This window comes from Schistocerca gregaria, chromosome 2 (genome assembly GCF_023897955.1).
Source record: "Schistocerca gregaria isolate iqSchGreg1 chromosome 2, iqSchGreg1.2, whole genome shotgun sequence".
NCBI classification, from domain to species: Eukaryota; Metazoa; Arthropoda; class Insecta; order Orthoptera; family Acrididae; genus Schistocerca; species Schistocerca gregaria.
Genome location: NC_064921.1, coordinates 503,189,019 through 503,205,808, shown reverse-complemented (window position 1 = coordinate 503,205,808; position 16,790 = coordinate 503,189,019). Strand labels below are relative to the sequence as shown.

The window sequence follows — 16,790 nt, the reverse complement described above, 5'->3', positions numbered from 1 at the left end:
GGCAGGGTTTGCAACGCTTCCTTCTTCCTTGATTGGTGTCGGCATCGTCGGCTCTCTCACCAACAAGACCTAGGGTCGTCGATTTTGCGACAGAATTTCAGCAAATGCGCGTAGTCAGGGCCCGATGTAGATTGGAAAGCAGGCTTCTTTTACCAGCTGATCTTCCAAGAATTCCCATCCTAGCTGACGAAGAAACAGCCGTCGGCGGGGACTCCGTTGCCATTTTCCATATAAATTATCTGGGAATTTATACCAGCAACATACAGTATCGACTAAAACACAACCATGGGCCATTGTCATGTACCCCTCTGAACGTTTTAGACAGAGCACAATTTGTCAACCATATCAACTCAGATTTTGTGTGTGTTGTAATATGTCATCATAATAGGTTTTTTTTATCTCGTGTGTTTTCGTGTATGTCAGCGTCATAATGCATACTTGAGATCAATAAAACATTTTTTTAAATTTTTTTTCTTGTGGGACGTAAGAAACGATCGTACCCTCTTTTCTCTAAGAAAATATGCTAGAATTTGCAGCCCTGGTTTTCACGTCCTTCATTTCTTTCGGGATCTGCCATTTATTTGCTCTCTCTCTTTTATTATTATTATTTTATTTTTTTCAGGGTTCCAAAATATGGCAGCCGGTGCTTCTCTGACAAGTCACGGAGCAGATTCATAGCGCTGAACCAGTTTAGTGAAATTGGCCATCAAACATTCAACCACGTCACTTCTTTTCTTATTAAGCTGAAATGAGCCATCAGGCTGTCTGCCAACATAGATCTCCATGTTGCAGGCGTAAAACAGTTTGGAATCAACTGCAGCAATTTTTTTTTTTTTTTTTTCAGGTTTTGCCACCTTCGGCGGTATGTATTGGATAAAAGAGCAACGTCCTCTGAAGGCCTCGACTGTCTCGTCAATGGTGACCTTTTGGCCTACAACGTAACAAAATTGGCAGTTCTTCACAAACTTTTGAAATAAATCTCCAATTGGCGCCAGGCGGTCCACTACTCTGCGTTCACTATGTGATTGTCTTACCATCAAATCACAGAGCTTGTAGAAGAAAACGAAAGCTGTACTCACACATAGTCAACCGAAATATCTCGACTCTGAACCCCTTGGAATCCCACAAATCTTGAAAACTTTTCCTTCTCGCCTTGTGCATTCCAGCTATGTATAGAAGTCCAATGAAGGCTTTTTATCTCGACTATGTCCGTTGGGCGAGTGTTTCGCTGTCGCTGGTAATTGCTTCCGATAATTTCAGTGTATTGGTTCGTGTACTTTACAATCATTTCCAGCAGTTTCTGGTCAAATAAGTATTCCCCCGTTTTTTTAAATTCCTTCAATATTTTTTGCTTTCCCATTGACACCTGGAAGTCTTATGCGGAGAATATTGTGGTTTTGAGTTTTACTGCGGTTTATGTATGGTGTCTTATTCTAATAGAATGATTCGATTATCTTCTTTCCTCTCTTCCTATAACAACGATACACGTCGCCATCTTCCTCGCCTGAACTTACGTCTGTGTTACTCTGAGTCGTCTCTTTCTTCTATGCTTTCTGAGGCATCAGAATCGATCTCTTCGTCTCCCAGATCGAGAATAGGAGCCCTATGTGCAGCATGTCCGCTCTCATCAAACAAAATTTGTTGGAAATCTGTAACTTCTGGATTGTGTGTATCTCGAATTTCATTTGAGCCCATGTCCAGACAAACAACAGACCTGTAAACAATGTTAACATTCTATAGTTGCAACAAAAAATAAAAAGAGTAGTTGATACCGTTGTAAAGGAACGGGAAGACTAGAAGATCGAAGAGATCCAGTACCAGTTTCTATTACATAAGTGCACATTAATAATTTCCACTTGACATTTAGAATGCTTGAATGCAAAACACAAAGAGACATTACAGTGAGAAAAATTCAATGAACTAAGAATACTTATGGCGATGCTGGTTTGGTATCTGTGCGATCCGTCGCTCCTCTGTAGCTAAGGTGTTGATCTTGCGGAAGTGAACACACTATTGCGTGTTGTGAATGTCCGAGTCAGTTCACTCACAAAATGTGTGGTGGTAAGAAGAGGAAAGTAGATGCTGAATGTTGTCAATTCCAGGAGAAATGGACTGAGGATTACTTCTTCACGGTGTACAACAATAAACTTGTTTGGTTGCTGTGTAGTGAATCATGATCTGTTGTGAAAGAATATAACATAAAAAGACTCTGCCCAACAACAGCTAGCAGGGTAACTGCGAAAAGACAAAATTAAGTTATTAATTTCCAATTTGGACAAGCAGCAGCAAATGCTTGCCAAACCGAGGACGCAATGCGACAATTTGCTTAAACCTACTTTTATAGAAATCAGAAATATTGTCAAGTGATGAAAGCCTTTTTCTGAAAGCGAATTCGTGACGACGTGCTTCTTGGAAATTGCAGATGTACTATGTCTTGATTTAAAAAAAAGTGTTTGAACAAACAAGTTTGTCATGATGAATAGTTGTTTGACAAATTGAGTTGATGGCTGGTGACATTAAAGTTTGTGTGATCATGCTGTCACATTCGAAGCATTTCCCATTGCTTTAGGTAAGAGGATTGATTTGTCAGGCACAGCTTAATTAGCGATTTTTGTTCCTGACGTAAATGTGGACTTCAAAATAATGGAAGAATTACTAGCATTACAGCTATTAAAATGAACCACTACTGATTGTGATGTTTTTCACGAAGTTGGAAAAATCATCGAAACCTTCGCCCTGCAGTGGAGTTAACTCCCTGGAGTTTGTTCTGATGGAGCACCTGGGATGATCGGTTCACGAAAATGTTTTATTGTATATTAAATGAAAATTGTTCTGTATTAAATATTGACAACGAAATTTTGACAATTCTTCACGTCATTATTCACCGACAAAATTTGTGTGCTAAATCAATTAAAGCAAAACATGTCATGGACGTGGTTACCACGAGCATCAGTTTCATTAAGACCCACGCACTATAACTCGTTCATCATAAGAATAAACCTAATGGAAACAAACACAAACGCGATGATTTGTCAGAAGCTGTAGCACATGTACACTGGTGTTGTTACGCTCTTGGAAGTAGCTCCTACCTATATATTAGGTATATTATTACTAAGTTAAATGAAACTTCAAATGTATTAACAACCGTAAACGTATTTCTTAATCACGTTTCAGCTATGTAATAATGTACAGTCACAGCCTCTGCAGCGTTGTGCTCAGATTGTCGCGCTGTTAAAGCTCAGTATGATAATGGGTGAGGCTGCTTTTTGTTCCGTAGTGAAACACACTTGTGGAATACGGTTAAAAAGTGCCGAAAAATGGGCTGTTCTTAGTGCTTTTCATAAATTTACGGAGATAATGGGCTTTGAAGTTTTCCCAGCCACTGTATGTAATACAGTTCAAATACAATCCTACATTTTAGGTGTAGGGCAATTGGTAGCATAATTGAATGTTAACCATAATACAGTTAATGGTTCGTTGGTTCACATCTCCCCAGTAAGATTTCTTTTTTTTTTTTCCTCGTACAATTTGAAATACCTACGTCTCGTAATCATAAAGCTCATCATAATTTTATATTAATGATTCACCTCTTCTTCTATGGTAGGCTTATCTAATTCAATATTGGATGCGAACTTCCTGTTTTAATTTCAAATACAAATTATTAATTATCGATTTTTTTTCTGAAAGACTTCATAAAAGTTGCTTAAATAAGAAAACATAAAAATTTAATTTTTAAGGCAAAAATGAAAAACCAAATCCTCTTTATTTGGACTATGTCCTCCTCGTTTTATACTACAGAGGTAGATAAGTATCGTAGAATCATGAAAAACAATCATTTTCACAGCATCACGCACATGATATAAGTGCTGTATTTTTACATTTCCTACTGTCCCGTTACAATATGAACCCAACAGAACTGATCTGGAACCAAGTTGTGGGATTTGGCCCGAAAACAAGACTGTTAAGCTGCTAGACATACTATGACTAACGCACGCAGCTTTTTCACACGTCACTGACGAACGCTAGCGGGATATAGAACGGCTCGTCAGTCTAGTGATGGGCTAAACTGCGATTTTCCGATATCAGTGATTTTTGTGAATGCTACTTGTCAGTATTTGTTATTCTTAACTGTGATTTGTCGCAGTTAAGAGTCGTAGTTGAGGAACCCAGGTCGTGTATCCCTCCGCCACTGCTATTTCTGCTACTTCTGTGATTTCTGCGACTTCTGCTACTTCTGCGATTTCTGTCACTCCCTGCGATTTCTGCGACTTACCGTATGAAAAGGTTACATCTGTCCACACAGAAAATTGCATTTCAACAAACCTGTCATTGGTAAGTATGTTTTACATTTGTACTTCCGTTGGCTTTAATTTTGTATTAAAGAAACAACTGTGAAAATATTAATAGTGTAATTAATATGTAAGTAGCCGTACAGTACCGTAATAGTTCGTATTTAGAAAATGAATTCTAACTTATTATGTTCACAGGTACCCAAACTACATTTCAGTCACTCAGTGAAGTAATGACTCAAAATAGCATTGTCAACAGATCTGGAGGAATTGCCACTGCGTCTTAAGACTGTTTTCGTCAGACGAGAAGTTAGTTTCTAAGTATTTCGATGCACTTAATTACTTCAGTGAGATCGTTCATGCAAATGTGAAATATACCCCATTGAGTGGATTTCATTACAGCAAATATTAGCAATCTACTCTGTCAATTATGTTGCTTGTAATTGGTGACAGCAAAAATTGTTTAATAATCCTTGTGATTTTGCAGACACAGTTCTGACTCTGATTACAGGTTGCTGTACATATCTATCCACATCAAGGCTGTTGGGAGAGACTCATGAAGATTCAAGACAGCTCTTAGAAGATTTGCAGTTTAAAAGTGACATAATTGTGAAATAAGTGTGCAGATGAGTGATTAAACTGTTTTATTGAAGTTGTTGTGCGATTTTAAAGGAATAATAAATGTTAAATACAATGAGTGAATAATGAAAATCTCATTTCCACATGTTAAGCCGTCCTATACCCGTAATATTCCGCCACTTATTTATTGGTAAACACTTGTTGGAGAATGACATGCCGTCCCCTCCCCCCCCCCCCCCCCTTTCTCCACAGTCTTGGTGTGACACTGACTGGTAACATATCCCAAAGTCTACAATATGCATTTTGAGACTGTTGATATGAAAGTGGGAAGTACAGATCTTCCAGTTAAATCAGGTATAGCTTAAGTACATTACTTGAAAGTAACACAGGAAAAGCTTACTTATGTATGTGGTAGTAGTGTCGGCATAAAGTTCTTGAGTGTGAAGTTGACATGTAGAACACCAAGTTTAAAACTTTTCTTCCAAGTCTTGAACTGTGTTGGAACAAAAGTGAGGCATTCATATGACTCAATAATACTGTTTTCATTTCACTACACTTATACAGATGTCTGAGTACTGCTGTGTTAACATTGCCAATCCTGTAGATATGTGGAGTATTAACAAAAACTGTCATATCGGAAGCAGAATCAAACACATTCGTTACGTTATTTGATATTTTCAGGAGAAAAAGGCAATGTTGCTTCTTATTAATATAATACATTCAGAGTCACAGCTGTGTTTGACCAACCATAACTGATGCCGAATGTGCATGTCGTCATATAATATGAAGGGCTTGTTTTAATAGTGGTACAAGTCCATTACCTCAACTTTTCTGTCTATAATGCTTCTGAAATTAATGATACAAACAAACATAAATAAAAGTTCATCTCTAAGAAGAAGCCAATGCTTCAATATTTCTGGTATCTCAATTATAGATTTTTCAGCGCTAATTTACTTTTCGACTCTGTATCTCAAACTGAACTTGTACCAATATTGAAATATGCCCTTCATATGCACACACAGCACATCGATCTTGTGAGGCACAAGGCTCTCATAACGAAGTACGTACGTCGGTCAACAGATGGCACTAGGAAAAGAATGTTAACTGCGCTTTTCAGTTGCTACTTCCGATTCTTAGTTGCGATTTGTCACAGAAATAGCAGTTTGACTCGGTAGCGAATTGCGTAGTATGAAGTTTGCTCAACAGGTGGCACTGCTAACTGCGCTTTTCAGTTGCTACTTACTACTCTTAGAAGCGACTTGTCACGGAAATCGCAGAAAGCAGTACGGAATTCGGCCAACAGATTGCTCACGGCGTTGAATGTGAAATGCTACTTGCGACTGCTAACTGTGACTGAAATCGCAGTTAGATTTTGTAGTAAAGTTTTTATTGTGATATCTGTGACTTCTCAATCACTGTGATTTCTAACAGATATGCGATTTCCTGCCCACCACTACTCGTCACAAAAGAAGAGAAAATGCGGCGCCTGGTTAGCTCCGTGGATTCTGTTGTTGATAGGCTCATTATCAACGTAGCAGGTGACCCTTCCCGAACTGAAATGTATCATTCAGATTCAGATAAGGAAGGAAGGAGCTAAGAGATTACCAGATAAATGATTGTAATTAATACCTTCAATTGCTTCAGCATCCAACGGTGTGGTGAAATCCCTGCAGTATGTTTTTGCTTTGGACTCGCACAGAAAAATTGCCCTGTGTTTAAGTTAGAAATTTTCATCACTTTTGATTGTAATTAGAATACTATATCACGTGTGAACAAGTGCATTTTAGGCTTTCCGTCTGGTCACCCAAGAAGCGCACTGTAGTGCTGGAGTTTCTCCGAAAATGACATTCGAAGCCATATTGTTTCTTTGCTCCTCTCCTTTACGTCTGAACTGCAACTGCTCACTCACATCATTGCAGGTTAGTTGGACCGCTGGCTGGCCAGTGCTAACCAAGTATAATGCGCCAGGAAAAGCTGTTGTCCAGTATTATCGCTCAGTATATGTTCGCGTAACACAGCATAAAACGTATCCATATGATCGCACTTGACTGTACTGGCCACAGCTTGTCTTCCACTCTTCGTGGGACGAAATCCAATGAGATTCAAGCAAAAGTGGAAGAATACATAACGTAAAGCTTATATCAGGTTTATTCTTATGATGATCAGGGTATAAATAGCCATCAATTTGAACAGTATTTGGACGACCTATGCTCCGAACATGAAGATTTAGCTTACCATGCTAAAACGTTTTTATGATCTTTGACAAGAAATAGCAAATTTTATTGCTATCAAAGGGAAAACATTGGCTGAAATAAATTATCCCCAATGGACTTGAGATTTAGCATTTGTGGTTGACGTCACTCCCCATTTAAATGACTTAAATTACAAACTCCAGAAACAAGGGCAGTTAATTCACGAATTATACAGCCATTTAGAAGCTTTTTCAGACAAAGATGCGTTTTTGGGAAATGAAGATGAGAGCCGAAAGCTGTTGCCACTTTCCTATACAGCCAACTCATGAAAATGTCGATTATGTTACTTAAGCTGATGAGCTGAAATAATTATGAGTGCAATTTACCACAAGTTTTTCTGATTTCAGGAATGCAGACAGTATGTTTGCTATATTTGCTAACCCAATAATATCTTATTTAGAAACGGCCCCCAGGAAACCTTCAAAAGGTACTTATTGATCTTCAGGAAGATTTGTCAGTAAAATGTAAATCTGAAAAAGTAAACCTGGTCGAATGTTATAAAAGTTATTTGACCGAAGAGAAATATCTGCAAGTGAGATCATTTGCAAGAAGGGAAATTTGCCTTTTTGGAAGCACATATAAGTGTGAACAACTTTTTTCTCTTATGAAAACAAATAAATGCAACATATGTACAAGGTCAACAGATGACAACCTGGAAAATATGTTAAGACTCAGTATTGGTAACATAAATCCAGATATCAATAATCTTATGCCAAAAATTCAAACTCAGAGCTCACATTAAGCTGCTGTTGAATATTGTTGAAACTCATCAAACCACTGTATTAAGGTGACCATATTTTTGGAAGCTAAAGCTGGGACCAACATGGATGCCCATACAGGAGTACAAGGGAGGTTGTGCCCCCCAGACTTCAGGGAAACGAAAAAATTATGCTCGAGTCACATGAATTTAGTTCAAGAAATTTATTAAAAAGTTAAGCCCACCCTGCAAACTATGAAATGGGCGTTCTTGGGGGCCAATTTTATATAGTAACTACTCACTACTCAGAATACAACAGCATTCTATCATTGTTTTACTTTATTAATGTTTACATTGAAATTAGTAACAAGCATCAAATGATAATATAACAAATGTAAAATAAAACATAAGACACATTCACATTTACTGTATAATAATGATGCACCAAAATATTAAAAGTTAATCAAACATTTGCTTAGATAACTATATACAACAATTCAGTTGCTCATGTCCCGTATTTCTGTGATAAATGAATTTTATTTAACAAATTTTTGTTTTCTTTTGAGTTTAGGAAATCATAGAATTCTGAACAACTGTATTTCAGATAAATTTTAAAGTCAGAATTTATTTCAAAGTCTCTATTTTCATTTGAGTTTTCTCAGACGTCCATATCTTATTCGTCAAAGAAAAGACACACTTGACCTTTGCGTTTGCACCTGGAAGAGACAATGCAACATCCACAATCCTTGAAATATTCTCATAAGGAATTTGTTTCGTTATGAAGTGCTGAAACATCTGTACCCAACGCATATCAGTGTCAGTTATTTCTATGTTCCATTCGTCTATTTTCTGAGGGGTGACAAACTGCTGCATATTAAGACACTCTTGAAATAATTCATTGTCACTGATGTTACAGTTTGGCAATACATTTATGAGAGATTAGTGGTATTTTTGGACCTCAGTCCATATTGGTACATCGTTTAAAAGGACGCATTTGAAGTCTGAAAAGACATTAAAATGATCTGTCCACTTCTCAATGTATTGTGCACTGCTATAATAAAATTCACAGATGGTTTCAGTGAACTTAATAACGTTTATGTCCCCCACAGATTCAAATTTGCCTAAAGCACTTCTTATAATGTGTGGCACGAATCTGGTTTTTCGTTTTTCTGTCATATTCACTTTTAAATCATGAAGAGCTTCTCCATATGCAATATGCTGGCCTTCTATCATCCATACTCCTGCTTTAAAATGTGACACTTGATTATGTAAAAACATGAGGAGGACTTCAGAGTACGGGTTTTCAAATAAATTCCTTAGTGTTGTTGGGCATTTTTCGTCACTCAAAAAATATTATTTTAGTGGTCCTTAAAGCTGTAAAACTCGTTGAATGGCTGGCATAAAAGCCAACCAACTAGTACTGCTGTATCCAAGTAATTGTTTGTGCTTTATGTGTAAAAATGAACAAAATTCTTTTAGGCTTTCTACACACACAATATATGTTGAAGTAATAATAAATCTTGTGAATGACACACTCCAGATAGACTGGTAAACAATCTATAGCTGTGTTTATAGCATTATGCACTATGTACGCTGCACATCCTACACCAATGATGCCATAACTAAACCTACTCTTTAATTTGTGGAAAATATTGTTTGCCCCTCTTCGAGAACATCCACCAAAGCTTATGTTGGCATTGTCCCTGCAGGATGCTACAACCTTACCGTTCAAATTATATTCTGTGATGGTATCACATAGATAATTTCCAACAATATCTGCAGTTTCACCATGCTGCTCTTTTAACTGGAGAATTTTCACACAGATTATTTCAAGAGACAAGAAATACCGAACAAGAACAGGGAAGAGCTTTGTGTTTCCAGGATTAGATGCATCAGAAAGAATAGTAATGAAGTTCACTTTGCACATTTCTCGTTGCAATTCATCACGGCCACAAGTGTACATAGACTCGAAGCACTTCGGGTGAGTTTAGATGTAGAGTCACTTGAACGAAAGCTATGGTTCTCTTGTGCTAAATGGAAGGCCCATGTTCCTTCCACTGCAGCTAGTTTAAGTTTGTCGTCACTTGGAACATTTTGCTGAAAGAAGTCTGTTCAACTTCTTGACGATGTGGCACTGGTATCTGATGACTTGTGTTTGGTCATTTTCTAGTGATACTCTATGTCGTTCTTCCCTCCATGAGAAACAGAAAAATCTCCTCCACATTTCGTGCAACGGACATCGTGGTCTGTTCTCCCTCCTTTTAGTATGAATGGATACCTCTATTAAAAGTAAATCAATGACAGTTTATGAGTGTTTGTTAGCTTAAATTTGATTTCTACTATCTATGGATGTCTAGAGGAACACAATTAGTACATATGTGTCTATCAGACGGCCTTTTTATTTTTTTATGTAAAGCAATTGTTCTGATGAATATACATGTTTATGATTTTCTATTTTTTTTTTCTGCTCTGTAAGTGCTGAAACGAGCAACTTCAAAAGACAGAAATTATCATCGTTGGTCAGATGAATAAGATAAAAATACATTCTCGAAGACTTTAATTTAGATCTTTTTACCACGCTGATAGCCACGGCCAAAGTGAGTGAACTGCTCCCAGAATCCACATTAAACGGTTCATACAATTTGAATTGTCATCTCACTTGTAGTCCGTTTGTTACTGAAACTTTTTAAAAACAATTATTGATGAGAAAACGGAGCCTGCGAATTATCTAGAAGCTGGCTTAAAGAGTGGAATGTTCACCTCAGATGTGTAATAATATCGTCTTACACCTTAAAGAAATGGAGGGAAAGGAGAAAGTAGATTTTCTAGATGAGTTGTGTACATCTGTGTATTTGTTAAATGACCGTAGCGTTAATCGCCTTTTATCATTTATGTTGTGGTTTTTTGCCCAATTTGCGAAGAAAGACCAAGTTGTGGAAAAATTCTTTAACACAGCATTCCTCAACTGGAGGGTCGCGTCCCAGCATCAGGACACAAAAATAAAATAGCGGGTCACACAAATATATCCTTGTCGTAGTTGATAGTTTACAATTACGTACCCAGCAAAGGACTTGGAAGAGCAGTTGAACGGAATGGACAGTGTCTTGAAAGGAGGATATAACCACAGGGTTCTGTCTTAGATGCTTTACTGTTCTTGATATACATTAATGACTTACCATTCCATATTGATGAAGATGCAAAGTTAGTTCTTTTTGCTGATGATACAAGTATAGTAATAACATCCAAAAACCAAGAACTAAGTGATGTAATTGTAAATGATGTTTTTCACAAAATTATTAAGTGGTTCTCAGCAAACGGACTCTCTTTAAATTTTGATAAAACACAGTATACACAGTTCCGTACAGTAAATGGCACATCTCTAGTAATAAATATAGATTTTGAACAGAAATCTGTAGCTAAGGTAGAATTTTAAAAATTTTTAGGTGTGTCCATTGATGAGAGGTTAAACTGGAAGCAACACATTGATGGTCTGCTGAAATGTCTGAGTTTTAGGTGTGTCCATTGATGAGAGGTTAAACTGGAAGCAACACATTGATGGTCTGCTGAAATGTCTGAGTTCAACTACGTATGCTATTAGGGTTATTGCAAATTTTGGTGATAAGAATCTCAGTAAATTAGCTTACTATGCCTCCTTTCATTCACTGCTTTCGTATGGCATCATATTCTGGGGTAACTCATCATTGAGTAGAAAAGTAATCATTGCTCAAAAACGTGTAATCAGAATAATTGCTGGAGCCCACTCTCGGTCATCTTGCAGACATCTATTTAAGGATCTAGGGATCCTCACAGTAACCTCACAGTATATATATTTATTTATGAAATTTGTTGTTAATAATCCAACCCAGTTCAAAAGTAATAGCAGTGTGCATAGCTATAACACCAGGAGAAAGGATGATCTTCACTGTGCAGGGTTAAATCTGACTTTGGCGCAGAAAGGGATAAATTATGCTGCCACAAAAGTCTTTGGTCACCTACCAAACAATCAAAAACCTGACAGATAGTCAACCAACATTTAAAATTAAATTAAAAGAATTTCTAGATGACAGCTCCTTCTACTCATTGGCTGAATGTTTAGATATAAATTAAGGGAGGGGAAAAAAACTAACGGAAACATTAGTGTCATGCAATATTTTGTGTAATGTAATATATTTTACAGACATCTTTCATTAACCTGACACGTTCCACATCATTGCAAAGTGTCATATTCATGATCTACGGAACAAGTATTAATCTAATCTAATCTAAGATGAACATCAACAAAAGCAAAAGAAGGATAATGGAATGTAGTCGAATTAAGTCAGGTGATGCTGAGGGAATTAGATTAGGAAATGAAACACTTAAAGTGGTAATGGAGTTTTGCTATTTGAGGAACAAAATAACTGATGATGGTCAAAGTAGAGAAGATATAAAATGTAGACTGGCAATGGTAAGGATAGCGTTTCTGAAGAAGAGAAATGTGGTAACATCAAGTATAGATTTAAGTGTCAAGAAGTCGTTTCTGAAAGTATTTGTATGGGGTGTAGCCATGTATGGAAGTGAAACGTGGACAATAAATAGTTTGGACAAGAAGAGAATAGAAGCTTTCGAAATGTGGAGCTACAGAAGGCTACTGAAGATTAGATGGGTAGCTCACATAACTAATGAGGAGGTATTGAATAGAATTGCGGAGAGAGGAGTTTGTGGCACAACTTGACTAGAAGAAGGGATCGGTTGGTAGGACATGTTCTGAGGCACCAAAGGATCACAAATTTAGCATTGGAGGGCAGCGTGGAGGGTAAAAATCGTAGAGGAAGACCAACAGATGAATTCACTAGGCAGATTCAGAAGGGCGCAGGTTGCATGGAGTGATCAGGACTGAAGACCACAACAACAACAACATAAACAAAATAAAAATACACAACAAAATGAACTTCAGCCTGAAACCAAAATCATCATTTTTGCTTTCCAACTGCTTCTACTGAATAGGATTTTTAAAAATGTGTGTGTGTAACGAGTATTATGAGTGTAAACTAACATGTTCGACATTAAAGTTACAGGTTGCATTTATAATCTATTGAATAAGCAAACAAATAACCATCGTCTGCGAATAACTCCAGGGAATGCTGACCGATAACATTGACTGGTAACATTGAAAACCACCGATATCTCGACAAGTAACAGTTACTGTCATTTTAGGGCTGTATCCAGTTCATACCTTGAAAATGACAGAGGTTTACGTGTGGAAATATTGGACTTACGACAAATTTATCCAGCTCCATTCTCGCGTGCCGTTAGACCATACAACATGTTGGGAGAAACTTAACTTGTCCTTGGACGATACATTGAACATTATAGCCTACATAATTAAAAAGATATGAAATCCTAATCAAAAGGGCTAGGACGTTCTCATTATAATGTATGCAACTGACATGCTGATAAACACATTTTTTAGACTTCAAGAATTTAAAACTAAGAAATATTATTACTTTGTTCTAAATTATTATCACTTCGATTTGCATCTGTTTTTGAACAATCTGATTGTAAATTTACGATTATAGGTTCAAGGCTTATATCCTGTCAAGTTCTTCTTTCTGAAGCTTTTCAGCATGCTGCACGGACTGTGCCCACGCTATGGGTGGGATGTTGTCTATTGTCTCATGCACAAGTGATGTTATATTGAATGTTTTTTTTTCCTTCCACATTGTCTTAAAACACTCTGCCCAAATTAATTCCATGGAGCTACAATGACAGTGACACATGGGTAAACGCAAAACTTTGTGGCCCCATTCATGTGCAAGTAAGTCAAATTTGTATGTTCTGTTACGTTACTTGTATAAATTAACGGGCTACAGGAAATGTGCACAAGTCTGAATTATACTGTGCTTAATATTTTTATTTTTATGGCAGTGAAAAATATACCCATTTCTAGTATTTGTACTTGCTGTTTTCTCTGTAACAGTTGAATTATAACTGGCAATGACTGACTTCGAAGTAAGATATGAAAAGAATTGTGAATCATGTCACAAAACAGACAGTTTCCATTTCCAAACGGTGTTCCCTGCTGTTTTTCTTATATGTAAATACAAGCTTATTCTCAGAAAAAAAACAGAAGAAGGATCAATATACAATTATTCGAGAACCTATTCCTATGAGAACTTCAAAACCGCCAGTACCATCACTCACTTTCCAGCAGATTTTCCTGGAATGATTCTAACAGACCCATGTTTCATGAAGATAATACACTATTGACCTACCTCCTTCTCTTGTATCATGAAACTTTGTGGCATCTGTGCCATTGTTTTGAACTAAAACTCTCTTCTTAACATATCTGGAACCAACGTCTTTTAAATATTCTTCACATTGACGAATCGCTTACCGTTAAAGCCTGTATAACTGCAACACGTTCTTGTGATGTCAGGTATTCATCATTCACATGGAACACTTTAAAACATTGTTGTTAAAACTATTTATGTTACAGGTTCCCAGCGATTTCGATGCTTTCCAGGTGTCATGAAACCAACTTTTTCGATGTTTCCTAGAACTCTGACACATTCATTTACAGTTCTTTTGCTGATACGACATGGTTCTGGAGTCCATTCTTGATGCTCTACCGAATTTCGATTATGCGTTCTTGTGCAAGCCTCCAAGCGTGCCCATACTAGCTCATGTGTTCCTAGAGTATCAAGCCTTGAACAATCACACGTCTGTCATTCGGACACAGACTGTGGAGAGCGTGCGTTTATTTAGATTTTGTGTCATTTCCTTCTTCATTCCGATGTCGGACTGGGAAGTGTTGGAGGAATTTATTACGTGCTACGAAAGACACCCATGTTTATGGAACATTAAAAGTAAAGATAATCACGATAAAATGAAAAGAGACATGGCATATAATGTACTTCTCACAAAGTTCAAAGAAATGGAGCCATCAGCAACTAAAGATACTGCTATTAAGAAAAGTAATACATTATGAACGAATTGCAGACGAGAGAAAAGGAAACGTGACAGCACTTACAAATCACGGGCTGCAGCAGACGAAGCTACAGACACGTTCTGTGGTACTTTGATCTTTTCAGCTTTTTAAATGAACAGGAGACACCGAGATGCTCTACGAGTAATTTACAAGGAATAGAGGTAAGTGAGATAGGTTGGTAGTGGTATATAGTTGCAGTAGCACTGTTACAATTAAGGTATATGCCTATGCTTTTATTTGTCTATACTATACTGCAATACACACTTTTCTTTTACATTTTTCTTTACTGCTAATGCACAAAATTATGTTGCCAAGGAACTTGTCCTTCATTCAGAAAGTAGTTCATAAATTCCTCTCTTACATGTTTGGCATCAAGTGGAATGTTTTCTGCAGTAGAACTTGTAATGGTAGCACATTAGTATCCTCTGTTGTTAAGCCATTGTGGAACAAACCATGTTCTATGTCCTCCAAATCAAGAGAATCACATGGGGCATAAGTTTGATTTACAGTACTCATTAAATAATTATGTAAAGCAACTATTGATTTTACCACCTTATCGATACGGCTGACTTCCAAATTAATAGCTGTGTGGAAAATCCTAAAGCATGCTGCCAAGATCCCAAATACAGTCTCAACAATGTGCCGAGCTCTGCGTAATCTGTAGTTGTAAACTTTCTTTTCCATGCAGTTCAAGTCACTCAGCATATCAGCATATCAGTCCTCAAAGGAAATACATATTGTAGTTTTCGTGAACTGTTTGCTACTTTTTTCTCTTTTGGAATGTTGAGGGTGTAACTTTGTAGTCTCCTAAAAAATTCAGTATTCTGAAGAACGCCGCCATCAGATATTCTGCCATTTGTGTCAAAATCGAACAGAATAAATCTGTAATTTGCATCAGCTATTGCAAGTAGGACCATATTGTTTGTATGTTTGTAATTGAAATAACATGATCCTTTCCAGCTGGAGGTACAATCTCTACATGCTTTCCACCTATACTTCCAAGACAGTATTGAAAATTCCACCTCCTTTCAAAATATTTTGCAATGCTGGCCCATTCATCCATTCTTTCAGGAACCTGAAAAATTAAAAACCCCAATTTTAAACATGTCACCTTAAAATTACATTATTATGAAAAGTACTATATAGTATTCTTACATCTACTAAATATTTTGGGGACCATTATCACGTGTATGTGACCTCTCCCCCCACCCTCCCCCGATGAAAGATGTTTGTCTACATGAAGGTAATATTTGCCTCTATTACTAAATTTACATTATAAATGTAATCTCGTTTGATTTTCAACATTGCATTCATTGTTCTTTACTGTTTTATAAAAGAAGATTATTTTGTGTAAGCTACTTCTTTGCATTTTCAGTGTTCAGTATTCATGAGTGTTCAATATTATCTGCAGAATGGAATTACCACAGTACCACTCCCCGTATCACAGTATATGGAGGAAGAGTTGGAGGTGGAAGTAGAGCCTCTACCTCATTCACAACATTATGAAACCTCCACTGTCCCATCTACTAGTGATGGAGGGTCACCAGAAGTTTTGCTTTCAAAAAGTAAACAGAGTAGACCAAATAGTAAAAGGAGGGGTACTGAAATTGATTCTGTTCTGGGAGTTATTATGGAACATTTCCAAAGACAAAAACAAAAGAAAGATGAAGACTGCCCTGAAGTTTTTGGGAAATCGGTTGCTGCTAAAATGAGAGACATATTGGACTACAAACAAAGACTGGTTGCAGAAAAAATTATGAATTATACGCTATTCATACCTGAAATGGGTCAGTTGAAGCCCACCCACACAATTTGTGATATGAGTGCAGACTCCACTCTGCTGTACAGCAAGTACTGTATAGCAGTGGGCAGGAGCAGTTCAGAGTCACTTGCATAATTTGTCAGTAATACCAGTAACAATTAATATATTAAAATATTATTTAGTAATAAAAAATTAAAATAAAATGCCATTTTTCATTGAATACAAGTTCATTTGCGCTTTT

The 16,790-nt window shown here is 37.0% G+C and overlaps 2 protein-coding genes across 2 annotated transcripts in view; one reads left to right on the top strand and one right to left on the bottom strand.

The window, feature by feature from the left end:
* The window catches only part of LOC126328547 (endonuclease III-like protein 1), a 250,074-nt gene that overhangs the window by 154,963 nt on the left and 78,321 nt on the right, over nt 1–16,790 (bottom strand). The window lies entirely within an intron of this gene.
* On the top strand, nt 6,064–16,694 carry LOC126328599 (uncharacterized). The gene is made up of 2 exons (XM_049996053.1): nt 6,064–6,787; nt 16,199–16,694. The coding sequence occupies exons 1-2, from the start codon at nt 6,710–6,712 to the stop codon at nt 16,682–16,684; spliced, it is 564 nt and encodes a 187-aa protein (XP_049852010.1). The 5' UTR covers nt 6,064–6,709; the 3' UTR covers nt 16,685–16,694.